Source organism: Melozone crissalis, unplaced genomic scaffold, assembly GCF_028551555.1.
Source record: "Melozone crissalis strain CALT ecotype California unplaced genomic scaffold, PUWL_Pcris_2 ptg000042l_1, whole genome shotgun sequence".
NCBI classification, from domain to species: domain Eukaryota; kingdom Metazoa; phylum Chordata; class Aves; order Passeriformes; family Passerellidae; genus Melozone; species Melozone crissalis.
The window spans coordinates 45,695,928-45,717,031 of NW_026535820.1; the positions used below are offsets into that span (position 1 = coordinate 45,695,928).

General features: G+C 39.5%; 1 protein-coding gene across 2 annotated transcripts in view; it reads left to right on the forward strand.

Moving 5' to 3' along the window:
• BASP1 (brain abundant membrane attached signal protein 1) overlaps positions 1-19,955 on the forward strand; it is a 51,180-nt gene extending 31,225 nt beyond the window's left edge. For both annotated transcript variants that reach the window (XM_054285150.1, XM_054285151.1), the window contains exon 2: positions 18,327-19,955. In XM_054285150.1, the coding sequence (XP_054141125.1) occupies positions 18,336-19,067 (732 nt within the window). In that variant the 5' untranslated portion in view covers positions 18,327-18,335 and the 3' untranslated portion in view covers positions 19,068-19,955. The remainder of the gene's footprint in view (positions 1-18,326) is intronic.
• Positions 19,956-21,104: the final 1,149 nt, after the last annotated feature.

Sequence of the window (21,104 nt, forward strand, 5' to 3'; positions counted from 1 at the left end):
AGAGCCCTGGAGTGCTGGTGGTCTCTCAAACCTTAGGAAGATCAGCAGTGGAGCTTACCCTTTCAGAGCTGCAAGATTTCCATATGAGGTGTTAATGGGAAAATAAACATTTCAGTGATGCACTCTTATTTTCTGTGGGTAACCATTTATTCAAAATAAGTGCAGACTGACAGGCTCAATGAAGTCCCCACACCTGGATGGGAATGAAAAGTGGTAACATTTAACATTTACTTTTTTGTTCTCCTTTTTTTTTTTTTTTTCCCCTCTACTTCCTTTCTAGTACCAAGGGAAAGGGGAAAAAAACCACTCTTTTCTCAGCTATTATTACCTCTTTAAAAACTCCAGACTTTTTTTCCTGGCAACTTTAATTGCAATTGTGCTCTAATGTCTTTCTTTTTTAATACAAAAAATGGCTACGTGCACAAAGTTGTTCTCCAGTTGCTGTCTTCTCCTGTCTACTTATTAACAGAGCTGTAAAGTGGTTGATCATGTCACATGAGGGATGGCAGACCTTTATATTTTCTTAGACATAAGTCCAAGGTAGAGTTACAGAGGGCTAATGGAAACTCAGGCTTTTAATTTCATCCTTCTGTCGTTAAATATTTAATTAATTGTTGAATGTTTTTGCAGCTGAGCATTGAGTCTTTTGTTCCACGTGCTTAATTCCATGTGCTGAGGTTTCATGGGCTCTGTGGTGCATTCTGCTTCTCAGCATTGTGCTGTGGTGCTAGTCAAGGGGAGGCTGAAAATCTCAGCAATTTACAGTGGAGAAATGGTGGTGTAGCTTGCAAATGTAAAAAATTTGCTTCCACTAGCTTCCTAAACACTGCTGGAAAGTCATTACAGGGATCTGAGGAGAGTGGTACTCAGTTGAGAAGAGACTTAATTGCTTCCAATCTGTACAGGCAGGTGGTCATGTGTAGCTGCAATATTCCTTTTCTCTGACTATTAGCTTGCAGATTCTGATATTCACCCAGGTTTGCCACTGAGACTAATGTTTTCCAGCTGCTACTTGCTAGCATGAGCATGTTTCTGGCAACTGAGCCCTGCATTTGAGTGACTGTAGATGTCATACAGTTGGGCTGCATATGGAACATTGCTTTTTAAAAGAAATCATTGAATTTTAGGTTCAACAAAGCAAACTGGCTTCAGAGCCTCTGGTTAAGTATTCTTTGCTCCAGTTTCTAACTTCATTCATAGAACAAGCAAAGAATGCTGGAATCTTTCTTATTGTTTTTTTTACTGAAAGGGAGTTGTACTGGTAAATGCTGGAGATGTGATTAAAGATCCCAGTTAAATTCCGCCTTCCTAAATATAAAACTTAGTTTTTATTGCTTATTTGAGTACTGAATTACAGACATTCATTGCAGATCACTTTTGTGTGGCATTTCTAAGCATTATTTTTGTAGTTGAGTCAAACTGTAAAATTATTGTTAATGATGATGTCATTTTGTAAAGACTGAGTTCTTGCTTTGGACTATCAATAGTTATCCTTGAGAAAAAGATCATAAGGAAAAACTCTCAAGACTCCTCAATTGAATTTTGATAATGTAACTCATGCAAATAAAATCTGGAACTTAAAAAAGTATGAGGAAGCCCCCATCATTTCAGCAATACTGAAATTGCACACTGATTTATATCCGAATTAGCACATTACTCTGAACAAGTTTTAGAACTGCTCTTTTAATCTTTTCTAATAGAAAATAGTTATTTGCCAGTTTCTAAAATAAGGATGAGATACAAAAAAAGATGTTCAAAAATATCCAGGAAAAACAGTTGAAATGGCCTGATAGGCAGCCAGGTAAAATTCCCATGTTTTCATTTGTGAATTAATTGAAGTCTATAAATAAAATAAATAACATCCAATTATTTTTATAGTGTCCCAGCTGGAAAACCTCTCAAGAGCACCAAAAATAAAAATGTCAGTAATGTGCAAGTGAGCAAAGAAGTTTATATCAGAACACTCAGTAGCTGGAGAGTTAATGGCATAGATTGTCTTACTGTGATTCTATATATCTAGCTTGTAGATGACAAAATTTTTCTCAATTTTATAAGGTTAATTTAATATTTTTAGGGCAATTTTGTATTTTTTGTGGAGGTTTGAAATGGAAAAATGCCAGAGATATCTTCTTTCTCTACATGTGCTGACTTTGACAGACTCCCATCTCCATAGTCCTGGCACACTTGTTACCAAGGACTCAGTTCTCTACTTTCCATTTACAATTCTTCTGTCTTCTCTATAGCCTTGTAATTCTGGTTATCAGGTTTATTTCAAATGGTGCTGCATAGCTTGGCTTCTGAGTATGTACAGTAAACTTGCCAGAAAAAAGCATGCTAAGAACACTCACACAAATTTAAAAATAAATTTAAAGGACTCTTATGTTTCTTGAACTTATCTGAATACCAGCTTAACAAGTATGAATGATTGAAATAAATTAACATCCATTTTTAAAATGAATGTTTCACATACCTTTCTTGCAAGCATGCAGTATTCTCAGGCATAAACATTTAAAATGAATGATGTTGTAAGAAATCATGAAACAAAAATTGCTTTATGGTTTAGGATTCTTTCAAGACTTTTTTTGCTAAATCCAAGATTTGAAGTGAAATCTAGATTAATTTTGTGATCAGTACTAGAGCTGATGGTTTAAAAAACCACAAATGCTTTGATTTTATTATAAAATTATGAGCTGTCAACTTACAAATACAAGAGTTTATAGAAACTGAGCAAATTTGAAGCTGAGTGTCATTTGCTTAGGATCCCATATTATTTATTTACTTTAAGCTCTCTCCTTTCTCAGGCTAGAATCTCTAGTGTTTTTTGGCACGCATGAATATATTCCTGACTGGTCTCTGAAAGATAATGGAAGTAGGGTTTTTTAGTTTTAAAGGGAAAAAAAAAAAGCCTTCCAATTTTTTCTTTCTTCCTTTGTAACTTTTGAACTTTTTACACAGAAAGTGTGTTTTCAAAAGACTCGTGGTTATGTAATGTAAATGTTCTGAGATAACCTGTAGAAACATAGGAACATTTAGGCTGGAAAAGACCTCTAAGATCATTAAGTCCAACCCTTAACCCAGCACTGCAAAGTTCAGCACTAAACCATGTCCCTCAATGCCACAACATCTACTCATAATGAAAAAATAACCAAATCAAAATGTACAAAGATAGAGGTTCACAAATTCAGAGTCTGTGACTCCGAGCCCCTCCTGCAGTCCTTTGTATCTCTCTGTCCCTTGGTGCAGGTGCTGAGAACTGAGACCTCTGGGGCTGTTCTTCATTCCCTTGATACTGACCTGGTCAAATTTGTACTGCTGATCTTGATTTACTTCCCAAGACTTCTGAAATTCCAGAATAGAAACTAGTCTGAATACCGTGATAGAGGAGAATGTACCTAAATTTGCCACCCTTCAAATCCCTAATTCCTGCCACTTCTTTCAGATAACCATCTCCAGCAGTGTTGTGTTGCTGTGTCTATTTGATGCTTAACCACACTTTAAAGGAAGACACTTCCGATTTTCATTACTTTCTATGACTGTAATAATGTAATTGCTACAGCTCAGATCTGTGGGTAGGAAAGGAAGCTTCTGCAGAGTGTGACAAATATAACTCAGAATTTTCAAACTTGTGTAATCTTAAAAAAGGTCTTGGAAAGTTAGTGAACCAATTTAGAACTTCCTCTTCTATCTGTTCAAATTTGAATAATCACTCAGAAAAGGGATGTCATTTTAACAGAGACATGTATCTACTTGAAAAAACATAAATATAGCAGTGACCAGAATGTGTCCAATGCCCAGAAACATAATGAAAGCAGATCAAAAAGGGCTTATGGTTGTTTTTCAAAGATTCAAAATTTTCTGCTTAAGAAAAAATGGCTTTGTTTTCTTACATCTGTCTTCAATACAGCACTAAGATGGCTGCCAAGCAGTAGCTACATCTTCATCCAGCTGGATACACCTGAGCTTTCTTAGCTTGAGAAAAAATCCTTCTCAGCAAGTCAGCCGTAACTGAGCGAAATGTGCATATTTGGAACTATAAATCAAAATGTCCACATACAGATGTGCTCAGCCTAGAGGCATAAATGTGAAGGAGCTTGGTTCCAGAAGGGTTTTTCAGCAATACCTGAAATTGGTCAGAGAGGCTTTACAACTGCAGAATTGACATAGAACTGTGAAATCACCATGAGTGACTTGCTTGTTATGCTGTTCTTCTATGCGGTGTACAGTGGGAAGCTTCAAAGAGAGCAATTCAGCACAGTGCCAACTTGCAGAAAAACAGCCTTCTCTAACAGAGAATTGGAGTGAAGGAGTCATATGGGATGGGCTTGCTTTTTAAAACAAGGAGAAATATCTCTGAGCCCTTACAGCACCTATTGGCATCAGGCTTTTCTGAGGATGGAAATGGATATTATCCCATTTTGCAAATGGGGAAGTTGAAATGCAAATTCGATGGCCTTTCATGCTAATGCAACAGGGAAAGATTGAGTAGGCTTTGGGTTCTTGCCTCCTCTGACCCCAGGTTGCTGTGGATCCCTGAAAATAGAAAGAGGGAGAGGTAATCTTATGACTTTGTGATGTGTTACAGGTTTAGTGCAGTGGTATATGTCTGCTTTGAAAGGGAAGAACTCATCTGTCATTTTTACCATGGTACACTTGTACTATGACAGGTCCCAGAGGCTTAAACCAAAGAATATTGTCTCATGCTCTATGATGGCTATTTCACCCTCTGAGAATCAGATACCTCCTGCTGTAAATAAGAATGTTGTGATTTTAGGGAAAATGTGATGGGGTGGTTGTAGTTTTGCGTTATTTATCTAAGTTGTCCTGGGTAAGGAGAGTAAATCCTTCTGTATCTGATTTCTGTTTTGGAATGAAGTGGCTCATGTCAGATTCTGTGAGGAGAAGTTTGTGACAAGCAGAGTTTGAAGTCATTGGCAAGCAACATAAAAGAATCTAAATGTTTTAGACTCATATATTCACGCAGAGTTGAATTTGAAAAGTAAACTTCTTTTTAATCACCACGTTGCAAAATCTAGTAAATACTTAAATAAAAGATTTGTCCACTTATAGTGAAGAATTGCTGAGCTGAAAATGGACAGGGAAATTGAACATTTCTGTAAAAAAAGGATTTTTTTTTTGTTTATGTGTAAATCATAAAATAACCTTACCTTTGGTATTGCTTACCAGTTACCTGTGATTAAAAATAAAAGAAATACAGAAAGTAAGAAATAGAGGTAGGTAAGAGACTGAAATGAATATGTTTGGGGTTGTAAATATTCTTAAAATAGGTGTTTCTTGTGATGTATTTCTTAAAACTGGCTCATTTGGCATCTTTTGGGATAGCATGAGAGCTTTGAAAGTAATATTTCCAAATATGGGTAAGAGACTTCAATGTGCTTGAATCACATTTCAAGCCAGCCCCCTTGTTTGGGATGTGTGAATTCAGTGCTCAGCTTGTGCATACGGGGGGGGATTGCCCAGAAAACTGCAGTGAGCAGAGCTGTGAACATGATTTCTGCAGAGCTGGATGCCTCCTGGCTCCTGACAGCCAACATCTTGAAGTTTATGAAGTGCAGCTACCTCTCCCCAGCGCCCAAGAAAATGAATTGCCAAACTCTGGGAGCCAGAGCTGAGGCAGCAGGGCAGAGGCTTTCACTCAGTTCACATTTCTTGATGACATCTCACAGGGGAATGCAGGGGCCCTGTCCCCCCAGCTGACCTGCTAGAGCAGAAAGGGAAAAATCCCCAAATTGAAGTGTTGGCCAGTCTGACCAGTGCTACCTCACCAGCCAGAACTGATTATAAAAAGCCTCTGGAAAAGCCAGTTACTGTTGGGAGTTGTAGCAGCTGTGTTCTGTTAATGGAATTAAAATGAATTTATATCCTCTTACTCCTACACCCTGGGCTTCCTGGGGCACACATGGGTTCCATGTATCTGCTAGTATGGGGAACAGAGAAATGGAGCTGCAGCGCTGGTTTGAAACATGGACTACTACTAAAATATATTAGTGCTGAAACAGCTAGCAGAACCTTTTTAGTGGTATTTTGCTTTTTATTTATGTCTCTGCCTTGAAACATGAAAACCAATTTTCCATATTTCTGCCGTCTCCATTGCTTTGATAGACTTCTCTCATTTAAATCCTGAAATAGCTTGGTTATATTGATGTCTGCTTACCTTCTTTGGTTAGAATAAATAATTTTTCACATAGCCATGGGCTGAAATCTTCTTAAACTGAAGGAATGACTGTAAGAATTCTCTATAAATAGCAAGTAAAGTTTTTTTCTGGTATATGGTATGAGGTGACCAAACCTGCAAAGTGGCCTACATACAGCCTTATTTGATGGAGGTGCATCTAAGAGCTATATCATCAAAGACAATTGGTATGGATTCTGAACTGCTGAAATTGAATTGTGGCCATATTAGATATAACTAAATTCATTGACATAAAATGCAAGTTAATGCCCAGGTGAGGGGGAGAAAAAGGGCATCCAACTCCACAGCCCTCCCTGCAAAGTTACTTTTGCTTTCATTTAGTGAGTTTAAATTTGATAGCTCTTATGGACAGATTTTCTACTGATACTTAAGTGGAAATGTAAACTAAGCTATTTTATCAAGAGGAGATATGCATCTGATCTGATTTCTAGTTTTCATTGCTATTCTTCTTTTTGGGTAGTTGCTGGCTTGGAATGGTTCTGGCTGAGTAATTATTAAATTGGATTTCTGCCTTTCCTGGTTTGAACATAAATGTCTCAGTGCAATTCATGGATTGCACTATCTGCTCACTTCATATCTTGCCAAATGGACTTGTTTGCCTCTGGTCTTACGTAACCTTCCCTCTAGCTGAGCTGATCAGACATCCCAATATAACCCAAACCAAAACAAGCAAAAAGAAAAGAGAAAGTACAGTCACTGAAGATTTCAGAAAGAAATTTAGGCAATCAGTCCAAGCCTGGGAGTCTTGAATCCAAGCTGACGTCTAATAGCTTAAAACATGACATGGTACAGCTTACTGCGTGCCATGGTCTTACTTTGGCATGATTAGAAACACTTTATGTTTTTAAAAAGAATTTTTTTAAAGCTGACCTTTATCCTGTTGGATCAGGAGATGAAACTCTCTTACAGATGTTGGTTTTGTTCTGCAGTTCCCACTGTTGTCTTGCACCACTGGAATCAAAAAGCAAACAGTAGTTGTTTCCTCTGGCACACAGAATATGCTGTACCTTATTAGCATCATGGGGCACTGAAGGAGGGTAAAAGGCTCCACTGACAGTGCTCATGGACACAGACCTATGGTCTCCATCTGTATCAGGAAATACAGCTCTCATTTCTCAGGTTTTGGAGAATACTGCAAGTCTTAATTAAAGATTGCCTGAGAGGTCTTGGTATTTTTAACAGTCATTAAAGGAGTGCAAATGAGTAGTGGTGGAAAAGATGGAGAGAGATGAGACACAAGTAAAAATTATCTGGTTAATACTCTTTTCTTTCAGTAGTTTTTGAGTACCTGTTCCATGCCATTTTGATAAACTTCCCCTAGCGACTAAAGTGAAACTGGTAAATCAGCTTGAATGTAATGTTTTGTTTAAAAAAGGAGGGGAGTGGGGGAAGAAAAAAGTAAAAATGTAGTATTAAACATGCATTCTAAATAAGATCAAAAAGAAAGTCTGAAATATGAGATTTTCTTTTGTCTTAATGTATGGATGATTTTCTTTTGTCTTAATGTATGCTGGTTTAAAAAAACCCTGCATATTGTGCTAGTGTGAGAACCAGGAAGTGAAAGAGACTGAAGTGAAAAACTTAGTATAATAGACAAAGCTGCAGTCTGGTAGAAAATGTATATGGCACAAATGACTGCTCAGGAACAGAAATACAGAAAGTTTTCCAAGGTGTTGAGCATTCCATCTTCCATTTTCCTGATTTATTTTGAGCATGTCTTTACTAGAAGATGTTATTACAATAGATTTGTGAGAAGCTGAGGGCTGATAAGCTGCTGACACTGATACTGTGTTCACGAGGAAGAATTTTTCTTAGCAACATGAGAAATACTTATAATTCAGCCCAAAGTCTCGCAGGTTTAATTATAGGTAGTTTTGATGTTACACAAGGCATGATTTGACTTGAATACATTGACTTTAGTACAACATTTTTTGTTTAAAATGAAACTTTGTACACAGGACTGAAAGCCAGAAGTTTTTATTCCAAGAAGAAATGCAGCAACTCTTCAGGGAGTTGGTGTAAAATACCCTGTGAGTGCTGCTGAGGTGGTGAGAAGGCTTTGTGCTGGTTGCTTGCAGGAGGTTAAATTCCAGCAGAAGCAAGATGTGTAACACTATCCTAGAGACGTAAGCATGCTCAGCTTTCTAATGCCATGTTAGACCTACAGGTATTTTTGGAATAATGTTTCAATTACTAATTTAACTGTCATTAGCAATTGTGTGTTAACTGGAGGGTGAAATTGGTTTTATCCTGTGCTTCTTGCATATGTTTTAATTTTTGAGTAATGCTGTTACTGTGTTCAGGACTGAGGTTATCGGGAAGGTGAGCACATCATCAGTGACTGAAGTAGATGCATGCTCTTTGGGAGAAAAGAGCTGTCAGTGCTCTTTTAAAATCAGCCAACCTCTTCTGATGTCTAAACCCAAAAATGTGATACATCCAGGAGCATCAAGTAGATGTGCAATCATTTCCTTTTGAGGAAAAAGAGAGAAAAGCTATTTCTGCAGCTCAATATAGAGCTAAAACAGATAGAAACAGACAGACAATATGTTAACTAGATACTAAATCTTAAAATACTTCAAGAGTTATGTCATGGAAGAAAGGAGTCAACAATAAATATTTCATTTAAATAGCTATTTTTTTGTTTTGTTTTACTGGGTGGTATTTTGGTATTTTACCAAAATACTGTGTATTTTGGAAGGAAGAGCTTGCAATGCTCTCATGAGCACCACGATATGCACAGCAGCAGCAGCAGGTGCTGCATTAATTCAGTGGCTGCTGGTCTTGGCTCCCTGTTTTCCTCCTTTCAGTGGTGCAATTGTGGCGTCGTGTGCTGTAGTCAGAAATGGTGTGTTGCACTCCATGTGCCTCAGATTTAAAGATGAAAAACAAAACTGAGAACTGGATTTGGTTTATAATTGTAAATGGGGTTCCATTCCTTGTGGTGAGGGTGTCATGCAAACAGAAGAAGGAAATGACAAAATCTAAGGATTGCCATGACCTATCCTAGGTCTGTTAAAAGTTCTGTTCCCAGATATAGGATGCTTTCTTACAGCCAGCGTTTAAGAATGGTTTTTTACAGACATCACTTTTTTCAGCAAGCAGCACCATGAGATGGAAAACAAAAATGAGGAAGAATTTAGCAATGACGTGGAGAATCCATTTTCAAAGCAAAACTCGTAGATCCTAGCTTTCAAAGCTATTTCTTATAGCATACTGTAATTAATATTCTAAGGACTCTTTCAAGTTTGATTAAAACTAGTTTGACCATTTAAATGGGAATAAGAGTAATAAGGTGTTTTTGAGTGTGGAATGTTAGACAAATAAAATGTAATTATAGATCCCCATAAATAAGTTTCTCTAGTGACAGTTCCCTAGTTAAATACCCAAATGTCTTATTCAGAATGTGAATGTGGCTCTCCATGACTATTTTAAGAAATGACAGGTAAATTTACTTTATATACAAACAGTAACCAAGAACTTTTGCTACTGAAGAAAACATGTAAATTAGGATCATATGATAATTTCTTTTTTTAGTATAGAAATCATGAGTTTCAGCTCTCTTCATGTTCCCCAGACTGTTTGTTCTTTGTTCAGGAAGAGGCTAGAAAAATATAAGCTATAGGTGTTAAGCTTGCTTCCCTTTTCCAGTGTGAAATCCCTCCAGGAATGAGGTCTTCCCACCACTGCTCCTCAGTAGGACTGTAGTGAGGAGGAGAAGGATCATGTTTTCATTGCTTGCTAGCATTTGACTGTTACATTTTTAATGTAGTCTTTGGAGGCACCCAAAGGAGGAACTGTTCCTGGCTCCACAAGCCGAGCATATTTGTGGTGTTGAGATCCATGGTAGGGATTGCACTGGAGGGACAGAATTCAAGCAAAACACGATTTAAAAGGAAATCATCCCATCATCTAGGCTTTTATCACCCTGTGTGTTTTTGTAATTATACATGGTGGTGGTGGCTTAGGTATTTGAGGGAGGCAAAAAGTGGCTGGCCATAATTGGAATAATATGTGTGGAATCTCACCTCTCCCTCAGTGTTGTGTGTCCCGGGACCTGAACAGCTTCAAAGATGTGGTAAAAGAACCAGCTCTGAAATTTGCATCATTACCCTCTTAGAAACTTGATTCTAGGATACAGGTTAGAAAACTGGCTAGTACAAAATATTTATTAAACTGGCTGCTGAGGAGACATGCACAAACCCCAAAATGATGAGGCAATTTTGAAAGAAGGAGACGGCATGTGCTTATATGGCTTGGCTTAGCTTTCAGGTTATTTGAATCCTGCAAGCTGTTTCTACAAGAGGTGTTCTTGTAAGGTTAATTTCAGTCTTTGCAAAGCAGGTGTTTACAGCAGAGTTTCCTCTTCCAACCATGTGCCTAACAATAGTGTGATTAAGATCTCACTCTGGGGCAGGCTGACTTTTGGCTGCATGTGTGTGCCTGCACGAGCATGTCTGCAAGCTGCTTTTATTATTCAACAAAAAGAACATATGCAGTTAATCTGAATATAGGAGAAATGCTTTGAATGGGTCTTGAATCTGTAAGAAGACTGGTAGGCAGAATGGAGCAGATGAGGCAAATAAATAGACATTGATGGCAGCATTTTTAATTTAGGCAATCAGAGCATAAGATGAACTGAATGTGAAGCTCAGCAATACATCCACTGCACTGCAAAAATAATATATTTTATGCTGCTTCTTTTTTGTTCAGTTTTTAATATGATTTGTTTTTGTTATACACAATGCAAAACAGCCTTGGATTTGCTGCCAGGGATGAAACCGAACGTGCTGGAAGTTGTATCTGCACTGCTGGGCAAAGTAGGACTGTGTTGGATCAGTGAAAAAAGCCCACACGTGGCAAAACACTGCAATTCTGCTTTGAAAACAGCAATGGGAAAATAACGAAGAAAACTAACACAAAAATGTGTCAGTTGTAGACAATTGGCTAAGGAGAACAGGGGTGCTGTTATCTCTCTCCCTGTTAGGTGGTCTAACAAAAGACTTTATCTCTGCCTGCAAAGCCCAGCCTTGCCTGGGGCAGGGAGGGAATTTTTGCACAGCAGAGCATTTCTTCCATGCTGCTCATTGTCTCAGGAAGCAAGAAGGGTCTGTGTTTTCAGCTTGTGTGCTCTGCAAGATGGCTCTGTAGCTGGAGAGGCCACTTGTGCACTGTGGAAGTGAGGTGCATTATATTTGGGAACCTGCTCCCACAGAGCGACTGCAGCACACAGGTCAGTACTTCACTCAAGTGGCTCTCATGGAGTGACACACAGCCTGCATAAGGCAGTGATGTCACACACTTGTTCCCACAGAGCCTCCTACAGCAAAGGGAGTGCTGCTGTCGGAGCACAGTCAGGCTGAGCCGGGGTTCTTCAGTCACTGCTGTGCTCCCAGGTTCTCCATCTGTAGGGCCCTCCAGGTCAGGGGGATGCAAGTCCACAGTCTCCAACAGTGGCTTTCAAAGTAACCCATAAAATCTTCATCACTCTTTGATCAAATAATGGACAAATTTTACTTTTATTCAGGAATTCTGCCTAGCTAGCCGCCTTTTTTACACACAGAGTGCAAGGATGGATGGATTACATGTGTGAAGTGCTTGTGGTTTCAGGCTGATGCTCTATGAATTGATAATTCTGTCAATACCTTTACCTCTTATGAAACTGCTGACTATCACCCTTCATCTGTTCTTGGAAAATTTTTTTCCTAATTGATTAATTAATACACACCTCTGACCACAATCACATAAATCTTAGCAGTATCTCAGGTGCAAATTTAAATTTGCTCTCAAAAAAATTGTCATGTGATTGCTAACTTTTCTGATAACTTGCTGTATCAGTAGCAGTTATGCTTCTGAAATGAAGCAGTTTTTCATGTACAAGTTCTTAAATAGACAGAGATAATTTTATATCAGCCTGCAGTGTGCTGTAATGATTAGATAATTCTGATAATTGAAGCCTAATACAAACAATAATAATTTAGGTATATTAATAACAAATGGTTCATATTGAAAATCATGCTTCCCATTTTTGTGTTGTGTATATGCCCTTGAGAAATTTAAAGTAATGCAAAAATTGAAGTTCCATTTTTTTAAAGAAATTTGCAGTAAACATATTCTGCTGCTCACCAGAGAAAACTAAAACTGAAATCTGGCTGAGAATTAAGCACTTAAACTTGGCAATATTACTTCCTATGATTCCTTTATTGTCTGAATTTTAAAGGAAAACACATAGGTCCCAAAATTGGAATTGACTTCCTTTAAGATTACAGTTAGGATATCAGGTGAGCATAATTTCTGTGTTTTAAGCATTCGCTGTTCTTTTGCTCTATACCCCTTTTCTAAGTCTTGAGATTCCCAAGCCTTTGGAAGAAGAAAAGGAGATGCAGTAATTACAAGACTGTGCACGTGTTGAGTGGGGGATTAAAAATTATCAGTGGTCTGTGAAGAAAATAGCATGGGTGGCAGGCTGAGATGTTCCCAGTTGGTAATTGTGCCTCACAGCACAAACCACACAAAATTGTGTGGTGCTAAGGAGCAACCAAATCGTACTTTTTTGTGTGCACCTCATGTCCGAGCACCTTGCTGCTCTGGGGTCTGTGCAGGTGTGCAGGTGATGCTCACAGCCCCGCAGGTGCAGATTTCCACAATGTGCTCTGCCTTTCCTGGCACAGCTTTGTGCCAGCCCAGCATCTCCTCAGAAGGGGGAGATGGGCAAGGGCGTGTTTCCTTCTGCCTCCCTCACACCAGCCTGCCTGACTGTGGGAGAGCTGGTTCCCATCAACGCTCTGCAGCACAAGTAACATAGAACAAGAGGATAGGACAGAGTAGAGTAAGGAAGGGAAAAAAGGAAAAGAAAAAGAAAAAGAAAAAGAAAAAGAAAAAGAAAAAGAAAAAGAAAAAGAAAAAGAAAAAGAAAAAGAAAAAGGAAAAGAAAAGGTCATTGATTCTGAGATTCAAAGAGGCTTGAACTTGAACGACACCTAGCATTTCTGTTCTGTTAATTCCAAGTAAAAACAGACTAAATGAAAGATGAGGGAAGATAATGGATAAAGAACAGAAAAACATGGCTTTGTTGCTAAAAGGCAAAGCTAGCAAGTCTAATTCTGTCTAAGGTTATGCTGACAGATATTTTCTAACATTAACCTGAAAAACTGATTGACCTGGCGAGGATAGAAATGTCTCTTGAGTGTGTGTAAATGTAATGGGGAGCATGAAGTTCTATTGTGTATTTTGAGAAGCAGTAAGTTTTGAGTGTTTTTCTTTCATAAAAATTTCAGAAAATCTTTCAAAACCAGCATTTGCATACCCCTAGTTTCTTTCAGTTCCCATATGTATCCCTTAATTAAAATTTTTGCCCTTTTTTTTTTAAATGAAGGTGTAGGGTGAATCACTGGGGTACAGAGACGCAATGGTTTCTTCAACATCTTTCCATTTCTTTTCAGCACCTGGGGGATGAGGCAGTTTCTGGGATGGGTATTTCATTTGGTTTGGAGTGTTGAAACTCTGCCTTGCGAGGGACATGCATTTTTGTCTGCAGGCAGTGTGAGATAACTCATGCCTGGGAACAGGCTTGTGCAAGGGCTACTTTGGCCTGAGCCACCGCACGTGCCTGCCCTGCGCTGGAGGCAGTGGAATTTCAGAAAGCACCCATTGTCTTCCTGAACTGGTTTTTCTGGCAGTGGGCTGAACTCCCGAGGATGCTTTGCACGCAGTCGAACAGGAGCTTTGGAAGTTCAGCTTTGGCAATCAGACTGAGGTAACATCAGGTGCAATCTGTGAGTTTGGCCTTTCCTGTTGCCCTGCTTCAGTGCTGTGAGGGAGGGTGATAGCAAAGCCGGTCTTGTAATAGACTCTTTAATGGTGTGTGAAAGCCTCTGCTGAAAGAAATGTTTAGGAGTTTATAAACACATAAAACTAACTGGGCAGACAAACCTTTACTGACAAAAGAGATAGTAAGAGTCTAACTCTAGGCACTTTTTCAGTATAGAAGAACAATTTGAAGTATAAAACTTCCAAATAATAATTCTTTCTACAAACTGTACAAATGCGTGCTGCCTATGTTCCAGGGACTCATGTCTATGAGTCTTCAGATGGAGAATTTGAAACGTTCCATGAGTTCTTCCTCCTCTTGCATTATGGTCTTATGGACATTGAATCTCTGAGTCTTGATTATCACAAATATGGAAATTTCAAAGTGCTTAACATTCGCTAGGTGACCTGTACACCCAAAATGTTTTAATCTAAATAATCCACCCCAGAGATTATTTCTATTGTACAATAAGAAAGGTAACAATGCAAGTTCTCTGGTTCTGTTCCTGCTTCCTGCAGGAAAATGGAAACTTCAGGGTGTACAAAATGTGTAACAACTTCTAGAAACTGAAGAAGTCCTTGCTCCTCTTTCAAGAAGTGGCTGTTCTACAGTCAGACACAGTGATTTCTGGATTGGTTTCTCTTTCCATAAGAAGAGCAATACAAAGTATTGCTCCATATACCAGCCTGGGAAGCAGACAAATTCTATTATAGCTTCCAGGTCTTATATTTTCCCTCACTATTCTGAAGTACTGCTCTGCAGAGTTGTTCAAAGTTCCCTGAAAATTACTGCTAAATTGCAACTTGTTATAAAAAATCAGCTTCTGGGCTCTCTCTCTCTAGAGTCTTTTCTTTCCAGCAGTAAGAAGGCACAGCCATCAAATGCTGTGCCTTTTTATAGCAATGGTGGTCATTTTCAAGAATCAAAATTTTCAAGGATCTTCATTTGGGACATGCTTGCTGCAGAGAGCATTAGGTTCAGCTGGCAGCTCCTCAAGCTAGCTCAAACCTGTACCTGTCAGTGGAAGTGAAAATAACTGAAGACCTACTGGGGTTCAGCCTCTAAATAGTGGTCAATAGTTGTAGGCAAACTTTGGTCCTGGGTCCCTCATTCACGTGGTGAATGCCGTGATTATGGGGTTAGGGAGGGGCAGGGGTAAAGGAAGAGACTGAGCAGTGAAGCCAGGACCCCAGTCTCACTGGGACAGAGGGTGCATCCCCTTTATTTTTTTTCCATAATTTAGTCCCTTTGTGGGGGTGGGAAAGATGTCTGTTCTCTTTTTAAGTGTTAGCATATAGGTGATAACACAGAGTGGATTTAACACTGTATGAATTCACATCTCAATGATTTTTTGCACTTTGCTTCACTTGGGAGACATTTCACTGACATCCACTTTCATTTAGTACCAAGCGGGATTATCGCTGCAGCAATATCCAGCACAATCATGGAGATGCTTAGGTGTTGTGGTTCACATGCTGGTCTTCTTGCAGGTACAGATGGCTGTAATTTTAAAATACTTTTTAAGGCTTGCTTTGTGTCTGCCACACCTTTAAAGTCTGCACTGGATGGTTCAGAGCTGTGCTTCAGGCTGGGGCAAGGACAAGACCAGAATCTGTGTGAAGAAGTGGAGCATGTGGGGCTGTTTCTAAAAAAAGGTTGCAGGGAAGCCCACATGTGTTATCAGCAGGAGGAATGTTTGTAAATCAGATTTGGGGGAAAAGGGACTTTGTAGCATTGCTACCTGGGTGATGACCCCAGTGATTGCTCTGCTTTTGCATCATTGCCTGGCTCAGCTGTTATCACAACGATCTAGGCAGCTTTTTAACAGGGAGATATGAGATTCAGCATCCCAAAGGGTGAATTTATTCCGTTAAAGTAGTTGAAACTCTGCTGGAAGATGACAGTCAATTAGTAAGTGTAAATATTTGCTAATACACCATAATGATAGTCTCTGACTCTCTTCCCTGTCTCCTGCTCCAGTACCTTGGGATAGCTGGCTCTGATGCCAATTGAGACACAGAGATTTCACAGTGTACCTCCAAGCAATGACAGTGCATGTTTCGTTTCTTAGTTTGGGAGCACATTTCTTGTATGCATGCTTCTCTACTTTTTAAAGGTTCTTTGGCATAGACATTCTGTATCCAACTATATCCAAGGTCAAAAGATTGCTGTGGAAAGAAATAAAAATTGTGGTGTGTTACTACTATCAATGAAATAGCAAAATCTTGAAAACTACAGAAGACACAACAAATGAAATTAAGCTCACTGTAGCTGGGCTTTGCTGGAAAACAAATAAAGGCTTAATTAGGGATTACAAATTGGGATACATGTATGGTTTCAATATAAATCTCCAATCCAACTGACTTGCAAAAGCGCTCCCAAGTATTTGGTTGTAACTGTACATAAACAATAATCAGGGCAATATTTATGGAGTAATCTAGAAGGCTATATGTTTGTCAGATAATGAACTAATGTCCACAGCCTGCCCTAAATACCTAAAAACCTGATAACTCTGTCATGAAGGTAGAGATTAGATTGCTCAGCTGTGACTCTGTGGAAGTTAATCCCTTTATTGCTGTTCCCGTAAAATTTCAGACAATAAAGCAGTGTTTCAGTAACATCACATTACCATTTTGCAGGGCTTTGTGATAACCTTTCAGCAGTATTTGCAAACTGTTACTCTTTTTGAAAGCTGAAGTCAGAAAGATCTCTGCTGACCATAATATCTCAGTTTCGCCCAAGATGTGTGGATATTTGGCTGTTGGGCTCTGCCGGGGGCTTGCATCTGTGGTAGCAGATAATATACTGAGAGGCAGGTACTTCTTAGTTGAATGTAATATTACTTTATATTCAGCCTGCTATGAGCAATCATATGGATTTTTACTGATTTGTATTCACAGTTTTAGCAAGTGTGTGAAAAAAAAAGCCTATAATTATATCTACCTGTGCAAAATGGAAAATTAGAATGATTCATCTCCCTTGAAGAAGTTCTTACATTAAACATTTGTTTGACAGTTCTTTGAAAAAAGTCACTGTCTCCTATTTTCAAATAGTAGAAAACACAGAAATATTTTTCTTAACCTTTCATTAATCATGAATTAAATATTTCCTTTAATACTAAAAGTGTAATTTTTTTCTCTATTCATAGAGGTTTTTCTTTTCAATATAACAATATCTGTGTCTCCTTCTGTTTTCATAGACAAAGTTTGCTTTGAAGTACAGTGAAAGATTTTGTGTATTCTTAGTTAAGACTCCCACATAAAGGCTATATAAATACTGATATGGTTATACACATGGTCAAATTCTTCTAAATAACTGAGCAGTTATTACTTGTCATGCTTGAAACCGGGGAGCAGAGGCTACAGATATGCCCCTCTCTTCTGCCATTTTTTCATGCATCATAAGCATAAAAAGCTTTTGGTGTAGGCTTTTGGTCAGAAGTCTGTATTTGTTTCTTTTGTTTTCTGGAGTGGTCTTGCTGTGCTTCAGGCTCTGTGTCTCCCATCCTGCTGAGTTGGGAATGCAGGGCTTTGGGCAGGCAATCCCTGTGGCAGCTGCAGAGCTGGGTGGGACTCTGTGTGTGGGAGCTGTTCCTGCTTCTGAGGCAGCCAGGTGTGGGTGCCCACATCCCTGTGGATGAGGGAAGCACATGCTCCTGGGCCCTGGTACCTTCAGCTCTCTACGAAGGCCAATGTCCAAGGGAAACTGGCCATGAGGGTAACAGGCTGAGAGGCGTAGGCAGGAGATGCAGTTGTCTGCATCAACCTTCTCACTGACTCCAGGCTTCCTTTGATTTCTCCAACTTTAATAAAAAGGTGGTTCAGAGCCTTTGCTAAAGTGAGGGTGGACTTTGTGTTAACCAGGGGTGGATGCCATGATTGACAGCTAAATTTAGTTCATTCCCAGCCTGAATATAAATATGTCTTTTTTCTACTTCCACTCTTTCTCAGGCCACAGAGGATTGTGGTTGTATGTTAGTCCTCCATTGTCCTGCTACTTGTTATTCTGACCCCTTCCTCCTTGCTGAACTGTAACCAGGGTTGGAGGTGTTTGCAGGACTGTTTGCAGGGGGTGTGTCAGAAGGCGTTTGCTGACTGAAATTCTGCAGGGCTGGGCAGGATGAAAGCTCAGTGGCAGTGGTGCTCTGCAGCACCAGTACATTCAGCTGGCAGCATCTTACCCAACCTCACGTGGTCTCCTTTTCAGGAAGGAACCAGAATCAATTTTTCCTCTGCACTCTGTTGATTCTCTCAGTGGTGAGTACTGGGCTTTGTGTAATCAACCCCTTTCTCTTTTCTGTTACAGAGCTCCAACATGGGAGGCAAACTGAGCAAGAAGAAGAAGGGATACAGTGTCAATGATGAAAAAGCTAAAGACAAAGACAAGAAGGCTGAAGGAGCAGCAACTGAGGAAGAGGAGACTCCAAAGGAGGCTGAGGATGCCCAGAAAACCACAGAGACCACAGAAGTGAAGGAGAACAACAAGGAGGAGAAGGGAGAAAAGGATACTCAGGTCACTGCCAATAAGACGGAAGAAAAAGAAGGGGAGAAGGAGAAAACAGTGACCCAGGAAGAAACCCAGAAAACAGAACCCGAGAAGTCAGAGGCCGTTGTCGATGCAAAAGTGGAGCCACAGAAGAACACCGAGCAGGCACCCAAGCAAGAGGAGCCAACTGCTGCCTCTGCTCCTGCTGCCAGTAGCGAAGCGCCCAAACCCTCTGAGCCTAGCACCGATGCAAAAGCTTCCCAGCCTTCAGAAGCCACAGCTCCCAGTAAAGCAGATGACAAGAGCAAAGAGGAAGGGGAAGCCAAAAAGACTGAGGCTCCCGCAACGCCTGCAGCCCAAGAAACTAAAAGTGAAGTGGCCCCAGCTTCAGACTCAAAACCTAGCAGCAACGAGGCTGCGCCCTCTTCCAAGGAGCCCGCGGCAACAGCAGCACCTAGTTCCACTGCTAAGGCCTCGGACCCTGCAGCCCCTCCAGAGGAAGCGAAACCTTCTGAAGTTCCAGCCACTAATTCGGATCAAACCATAGCAGTGCAAGATTAAATTGGACAGCCTGTTGAAACAACCACTTAAAACAACCTGTGTCTTTTTTTTATTTTTTCAGCTATACTAACTCGTTTCAGATCTGAAATAGCAAATATGTATTGCCCAGAAAAGAAGGAGAAAAAAAAGAAAACAAAAGAGAAAAAGTGAAAAGGATGTCCCATCAAGTTGGGAGGGAGGGAGGGGGGAGAATCCAAATAGTATTTTTGTGGGGAAATATCTAATATACTTTCTGCCAACTTGACACAAGTCCTGGATTAAAATAAATAAATAAATAAATGGATGTCTGAAAGTACAGCACATCTTTTGTATCTGAACTGCTGTAAATGCACTCCACCAGTGTATCAAAATCTTCTTTTTGTTCTGTAATGGGGTTTGGGAGTGATGCGTTTGATTCTGCCCACTAGGTTTGTGCCAAGGCAATCAGATCTTTATGAAAGCAGTATTTTCTGTGTTTTTTTTTTTTTATTTACAGCCTTTCTTATTTTGATATTTTTTTTATGCAGTGGATGAATGCCAACTTTCAGACAAAACCCACTTAGCTGTCCACATATTTCTCAATGCCAATCCTCCAATTCTTCCTCTCCAAATATTTTTTGGGAGTAAAAAGCATTTTCATCCTACTTAGCCTACCTAGATTTCTCATGACGAGTTAATGCATGTCCGTGGTTGGGTGCACCTGTAGTTCTGTTTATTGGTCAGTGGAAATGAAAAAGTCTGCGTTCATTGCAGTTCCAGTTTCTCTTCCATTCTGTGTCACAGACACCAACACACACTCATTGGAAAACAAATGAAAAAACAAAATGTACAATGGATGCATTGAAATTATATGTAATTGTATAAATGGTGCAACAGTAATAAAAGTTAAATAATTTAAAAAATATAAAAGTGTAAAGACTGATTAAATCTTCACTTTCACCTCTTGAGAACTAGGCAAAGGAGGTTCTTACACCTAGAAAAGAAGTATTATGTCTGGGGCTGTTTACTTTCCTATAAACAGTCACTCTCCAACAGCCACAAGTGTTCTTAGGTGAGGTTGGAAGAAGTGGTCAATGGACAGCACATCCCATAAATGTTTTATGCCAGTCAAAATAGAAATGGCTTCTGCCTGCCTTAACATGTGAAAAAGCTCTCTTGCTATTTTGAAGAGCCACAGGCATGCTGACTGAGTTTTAATTGGGACTAAGACAGTGGATTTGATAAACTGATCTTTTATAATAAGGCAATTAAATTTAATCCTAGTCCTATTAAAATATTTCTAGTGCTGATACACTTTGTTCTTTTCCTCATTACTATTGCGTAGGGGATAAACTGCTGCCACAAAAAGCCAGTCCTGTGTATTTCAAATGTGGATGAGCTTGTGTAGCTGAGTAGAGTTTAGTCCAGCATAAACATTTTTCACTACTTTTGCCTACTTGCTTCATTATTATTCAACAGAACAGCTGAGTAATTGCACTTTCTGCTGAGTGGTGTCATTGGTGGATATGGACAATGATTTCAGGGCAGAGCCCAGGATTCACAAAACCAGTTAAAGCAGCATATTTGGCCTGCCTATTAGTAAAGTTTTAGGTAGAGCAGAAGTTCTGAAAGAAGTGGGCAGTGGTAAACAGAAACACAGCTGGTACACATACCAAAGGGATGAGCAGGCTTGTATTTAGTAAATAAGGAAAATGGAGTTTTAAAATGGTATAAATTATTTCAAATACTTTCTCTCCATGCAGCGAGGATGATTCACTCTACAGACTTGCATAATGCTAATCCTAATTTTTTTTCAGAAATACAAACTTCCCATACCACGCTGGCAATATTGTTATGCAGCTGTGCCCCTGGGAGAAGCTTACTGGAACAGGCAGGAATAGTTCAGTTTGGTTTAGATCAGGTCATTCACCTCCATGAATTCTTGCACCACCATGAAGCTTTGGCATCCTTAATGTGATGCTGAATGCAGTCTCTGCTTTAATTCTTTGAGGTAATTAAAAATTCCCCTGTGCTCCACAGCTGTATCCAAACCCAGCAGCCTCTGCAGCTGTGGACAGC